Here is a 6,562-nt window from a genome sequence, read left to right as displayed (position 1 = left end):
ATATAGTCCTACATCTGATTAACCAATATAGATATATATAGTCCTACATCTGATTAACCAATATAGATATATATATAGTACTACATCGGATAAACCATATAGATATATATAGTCCTACATCTGATTAACAATATAGATATATATAGTCCTACATCTGATAAACCAATATAGATATATATATAGTACTACATCGGATAAACCATATAGATATATATAGTCCTACATCTGATTAACAATAAAGATATATATAGTCCTACATCTGATTAACCAATATAGATATATATATAGTCCTACATCTGATAAACCATATAGATATATACATAGTCCTGCATCTGATTAACAATATGGATATATATATAGTCCTACATCTGATAAACAATATAGATATATATATAGTCCTACATCTGATTAACAATATAGATATATATATAGTCCTACATCTGATAAACAATATAGATATATATAGTCCTACATCTGATAAACAATATAGATATATATAGTCCTACATCTGATAAACAATATAGATATATATAGTCCTACATCTGATTAACCAATATAGAAGTAATCATTTTTGAGACAAAAAGAACAGGGATAGCTGGCCATCAGTTTTAATCAGACAAAGGTTAACATTAAGAAACAAACATGTTTATAAATTAATTACAACTTACCTTCTCAATCTAAATTTCTCTGCTGCAATAAAATCTAAAATCTAATCAATATGTCATATATTTGGTATTGTCAGATCTTTGCATTGTAAGCTTAAAGTTCCAGTATCAGTTTCATTTGTTTTTAAATCTGGAATTTAAACTTTTGGAGTATGGAATTGAAAAATAATTAAGAGTACAGAATATCATCTTAAATCCAGACTCCAAACTTTGAAATCCCAGAATCCAGAATCTATAATGTATTTTAGAATCCGGAATTTGGAGCTAAAAAACAAAACTTAAAAAAAATATAGAACTTAATTTTTGAAGAAAAACTCAACAACTGAACTTAAAGGGACTGTAAAGGAAAAACGAAAGGTGGTGTAGACTGAAACCTGAGAATCTCAGGAGTTGATTGAGACATAGAAGACATCTATCTGATGTTCCTGTCTTAAGAAATTGATATAAAACTGTGTCAAAATTATACCAAAACGTATATATGTAAGATTTTGTATTAGATTCGTAGTATTAAACAGATCATATTCAACAAATACGCCACCAATCTGAAAACAACGATATCCAAGAGAAGCATGAGAAACTTAAGTTTGCTCCTATTATTATTTGAATGAATAATTTTTCATTTTTAATAGATATAATTGATAACATTATTTATGCGTCACCAGAACTCCAACCAATGGCAGTGCAGTATCATTTTCATGTGTCTCCGCCTGTATCACGTGACCAGTATACTGCACTGCCATTGGAGGGAGTTCTGGTAACGTGATACGGGCGTATATCTTACATATATACGTTTTGGTATAATAATTGACACAGTTTTATGTCAATTTCTCGAAACAGGAACATCAAAGAGATGTTTTATAGGTATCGTTTGACTCCTGAGATTCTCAGGTTTCAGCCTATACCCTCTTTCATTTTTCCTTAAACAGTCCCTTTAAATTCCGTTTAATCTCACAAATATGGATTGTAAAATTGAAGATGTATATATACGGTTAAAATAATATCAAAAACCGAGTGAGTACAAATTTCACAATAAACATAATATTGTCATATTCAGAAATTTCTGAATTTGAATTCTTTTTCTTAACACAGTTTTTTTGGTAAATTACAAAACCATTTTAAAACATTAAAATTTTCTTAACAAAATTACTTATATTAACTTTTACAGATTAAAATTGATCTAAGATGTTTGTGGGTCAAATGTTCAATTACAGTACAGTATTATCAATATAACATGGTACAACATGTACACCGGTGTAAACTGTAAACGGTACATAAAAAACGTAAAACTACAATTATTTAATATATGTACAATAAACATGTACATTTCAACATACGGACTGAATATAAAAAATGCATAAAAGTCTTTGACAGAGATTTAGTTATGTGTTTTTATTTACGGAAAAGTAAAATTCAAAATTGGTTTAATATTCTCAACTGTATTATTTGATTTTAGGCTTTCTTGTACAAATTGGATTCGGTACTTTACATTATACTTTATATTAAACATTACGTTTACTAATTAGAGTTCAAAATCACAAGATTCTACAATTTAAAGCTAGATTTATCTTCGACTGTGCCTGCAATGAGAATATAAGTTTTTCATTTAAATTTACTAGATATGTTGTTTAGACGATGATAGAAAATAAACAATAAAATTGTTTTCTAGGATGTTAAAAGAGAAGAAGATAAAACAATATGTTTTGATAATGCCCATGTTTTTCTTATTTTGTTGAAATGATTTCAAATTTGATGTATTTAGGATTTTCTTATTTTGTAATTTAGGGATAATTTCGGTTTTAATCAATTTGTTTTCTTAACACAAAGTTTTCATAGTTTAAACCATTTGAAGAGAAGCTACACTAGGGGTTCCACAGTGCGAGGGAGGACCAGACCCCTGGGGATGAAACATCTGCCCTCCCTGGTTCCCATAAGCCCCCACAATAATGTTCTGAGGTGCCCCTGACGATATTTGAGCCATTGTAGGAGTGTAGGGGCCCCTGGAAGGACTAGGAGCGTACTGATACCGTACAGGGGTGTGCCCAGGGGTAAAATGTTGGTACTGGGGTGGGGCCTGGGTTGCATACTGGTGTGGGCCCTGGAATCTAGGAAGATAAGGATTGTACATCTGTTGCTGCTGTGCGCTTAGATTGGTTGAGCCTGTGTTGTTACTTGGACCTAAAAATACTAAGAATAAACAGGGTTTCCTACAAAAACATGACAGTTGAGAGACGACCTCAAGATTTTCTTTGATCTTTGAAATAATTTTCAGCATTTATTTGGCAACCTTCTTTCACGATTAAGCTTCTTCAAACAAAAATCACAAAATTTCCTTTGTCAGCTGTCATTCTTAAATGTGGTCTGCCTTTTTTACTTTCAAAATTACCGGAGATTGCCCCAAAATAACCCCAAATTTGAAAATCGAAAGTTTTATTCAAAAATATTCTCATAAATTAGCCTCTCCTAAAAACTGTGGGATAGGTTGCAGACAACTGTTAAACTTCGACTTTAAATTGTCTACTGGGCATTAAAAACAGTGTAGTATATCCAGGACCCATTTCACTTATAATATCTATTCTAAATTTACTTGTACATTTTTTGCTCCATAAAAGCACATAAATAGGATTAATTAAGTGTATTTGATGTTGTTACACACTTATTAAATTACTAATTAAGTGAAATGGGGTTATTAACACTGCAAAACTGCTATGTCTCATGTTCATTGGCCTATTTAAAGTAATAACTTGAGTCACTATACTAGCTTGAAAAATGTCGTCTTTCTATTGGACAGCTTTCTTGTTCTGATGTATTTACCTGTACTACTATGATGTGAAGATTGCTGACTATTGTTACCAACACTATGACTGGTAGTTGATGGTTGATATCCAGCACTTCCTACACCCTCCCACTGCAGCAGACGTTGGTGGATCTCACTTAATAGGAAAATATTAATAAAGGGACTCATCACTCAGACATATAAAGGGACTGTAGGCAAAGTTTAAAGTGACCCTCCATGCTAAGATTGCAATGCACGATTTACAACGGTACCCTTAATAGTTTTGTCTGTTTAAGTATGAATTAAATACCCATGTCTATTTTAAAAAAATTATTTTTAACAGTGGTTTCTCTACAAAAAATACTCGCGCATTTCTACTACAGAAAAACAAAAAGTAATTATCAGAAATAAAAACAATTAAATTAAAGACAATATCTTCTACATTATTGATCAAATAAAGGAATAAAGTGAAATAAAGTGAATCGGAATTGCATGGAGGGTCACTTGAAATTACGTTTACCTGAAAACTGGTCTTCTGTTGGGGACCTCGTGCCAGCACTCGACCATGAAGGCGTACATCCTGCTGGGACAATCCTCGGGGCAAGGCAGCAGCTGTCGACTTCGGATCATCTCAATAACCTAAATAATAATATTTTTGAAAAAATCCCTTTTTTTGAAATTTTGTTCTACAACAAAAACATGCTTTAATGCAAAGCAAAATACATTGCTTTTTAATTATTCAAGAACATTGTATGTTTTTTTAAATTCTTTATTTATAACAACATTTCCCAATTTATTACAAGAAGTAAACGAATTATATTCCGCTAACGACAATCTTAAAAGGGCAAGACCGGCTAGACATAGTGGTTGGCCTGAAAGTGCAGTATTGTAGAGAAAATCTTCAGGATTCATTCATACCTATGGGAAACTTTTACGGTGTAAACTTTTTAACAACCGGACAAAACATGTAAAAAATATGTCATCTTCACAATTAAAATAAAAAACTTTCAAAACAAGCGAACCTATCTGAAAGAATTTGCATAAACCTGCGAGATTTTAAAAAGAACTTTAATAACTTTATTCGTTACATGTTTGTTTATGTTATTAAAGAATTGTTAAAAAAACGTTTCTTCTGCTGACTGAACAACTGAAGAAATATTAAAAACGACTCTACACTCTTATTCAAAATTGTAAGCGGTAAAAATGTATCATTAGGAATCAAATGAATCCTAGAGTTTTTCTCTACAATGCTGCACTTAGTTAGTCTCTCCCTTTAAACCAGAGCTAAATAGTTGATATTAAAAGTTTTACTGTCTAAAGATATCACACAGAACAGCATATATCATGTTATACATAAGCATTACTGATATAAATATCTGTTATTTTTTAATCGAAAATGGATTATATTTTCCTAACGTTTTTTTGGGTCTTTGGCTTTCCGTATGAATGCGAGGGGGAAGGACAAATTATTTATGCTTATAACCCCCTTTTGATTACAGAATAAACTAAAATTAACCTCTGAATTCGAATATCCATAATATGGTTGGAGTCCAAATGAATAAATCTCCCAGAGAACTACTCCGAAGGCCCAAACATCAGATTCTGTTGTAAACTTCCCATACAGTATACTCTCAGGAGGCATCCAACGTACAGGAAGCAGAGACTTAGTTTGCACTCTGTAATAATAATAATTATAATAATAATAATAATAATAATAATAATTAATTTATCAAAAAACCCCACCTATAATAATCGGCACTGTAGATATCTCTAGAAAGTCCAAAATCTGATATTTTTACAGTAAAATTTTCTCCAACTAGTGAAAAATATAATTTGTACATTTAATGTTAATTTGTCTCTCTAGCCTTTATATAAATATTCATTAGATAGATTGAGATTTTCTCATTTCAGATTGATTGATTTAAATTTAAAAAGTAGCTTTGATTTTTACATCAAAAAAAACTTGATTATAACTTTCATCTCTCAATATTTGGCACCGAAATCTTCAAAAAATAGGCATATTCATAAAAATACAATGAAACCCAATTTCTAAAAAACACAAGAGAAAAGATTGGTTGTTGTTATTGTAATGATTTCTTTTATGGATATGATATAGTTATCATTAATAAAACTAATCTTTTCATATAATTAAACGAAAAAAGTCTGTTACAACCAAAAGGAATTTTAAAAATGTGAATCATTAAAAAGTGGATTTTATTTTAATTCTCATGTTTGAAGCATAAACACATGTGTAAGGTGTACAGTGAACAATTATATTTTCCTAAACAATTTCTAGCTGCTAGGTCTCTATGTACATAGTGGTGAGAGGAAAGGTACTCCATTCCTAAAAAAATAGTAAAAAAAGGGTTATCTTGTCAATTTTAAATTTCTTTGTCAAATCATTTCCTATACGATAACAGCCAAGAGAGTTTCTAAAAAAAAGTTTTCGGAATAATGTCTCTGTTTGGCTCTGAAAAAGTCCTGTAAAAAATAGTCCCAACCCGAGAGTCCTAGAAGTCAAAAACCAAGGACTTTTCCCCAAGGACTTGTAAGTTACCAAAGTTTTTTTTTATTTCCAGTTTTTTTTTCAGAATTACCTAGATTATCGTTTACAAGGGGGGGAGGGGTTAGAAACGTGAAAACCAGTATTTCCAGGATTCAACAAAGCCCCCCACCACGAATTGTATAAAATAGAGCCCTGTACTGTATACCTGCAGCAATCTGTATTGCAATATAAGCCATCTCTGTTTGAGTCAACAACTTCCCATCCTGACTATCATCAGAGTCATTCATATCAGACTAAAACAGAATTGTAAAGAAAGTGGACGTGAAAAAAGGATCAGAAATTTTTGATACTTTTTTATTTGATAATTTCATTTTGTGAGAAAAAAATAATAGCCCAATCGTGGGGTAAACTTAACAGTGCTGTATAGTACTGTACTGTACTGTACTGTACTGTACTGTACTGTACTGTACTGTACTGTACTGTACTGTACTGTACTGTATTGAAGTTGAAAATGGAAATATATATAAATATGAGCAAAGAGCAAAGATAGTGTTGATCATTTTAGCCTTTATATTAATCAGTTTAAAGTAGGGTTTGCAGCGAAAAGGAAAAACCGTT

General features: G+C 31.1%; 1 protein-coding gene across 1 annotated transcript in view; it reads right to left on the bottom strand.

Moving 5' to 3' along the window:
- Positions 1-1,422: 1,422 nt before the first annotated feature.
- LOC111712526 (inactive tyrosine-protein kinase transmembrane receptor ROR1) overlaps positions 1,423-6,562 on the bottom strand; it is a 30,143-nt gene continuing 25,003 nt past the window's right edge. The window contains exons 15-21 of the mRNA XM_023487173.1: positions 6,150-6,237; positions 5,720-5,782; positions 5,182-5,254; positions 4,955-5,114; positions 3,959-4,077; positions 3,477-3,595; positions 1,423-2,840 (exon numbers count right to left, since the gene is read on the bottom strand). Coding sequence (XP_023342941.1) covers positions 2,500-2,840; positions 3,477-3,595; positions 3,959-4,077; positions 4,955-5,114; positions 5,182-5,254; positions 5,720-5,782; positions 6,150-6,237 — 963 coding nt within the window. The 3' untranslated portion in view covers positions 1,423-2,499. The remainder of the gene's footprint in view (positions 2,841-3,476; positions 3,596-3,958; positions 4,078-4,954; positions 5,115-5,181; positions 5,255-5,719; positions 5,783-6,149; positions 6,238-6,562) is intronic.

This window comes from Eurytemora carolleeae, unplaced genomic scaffold (assembly GCF_000591075.1).
Source record: "Eurytemora carolleeae unplaced genomic scaffold, Eaff_2.0 scaffold1289, whole genome shotgun sequence".
NCBI classification, from domain to species: Eukaryota; Metazoa; Arthropoda; class Copepoda; order Calanoida; family Temoridae; genus Eurytemora; species Eurytemora carolleeae.
Note: the sequence above shows the minus strand (reverse complement) of the source record. Positions and strands in the feature narration are given on the sequence as shown.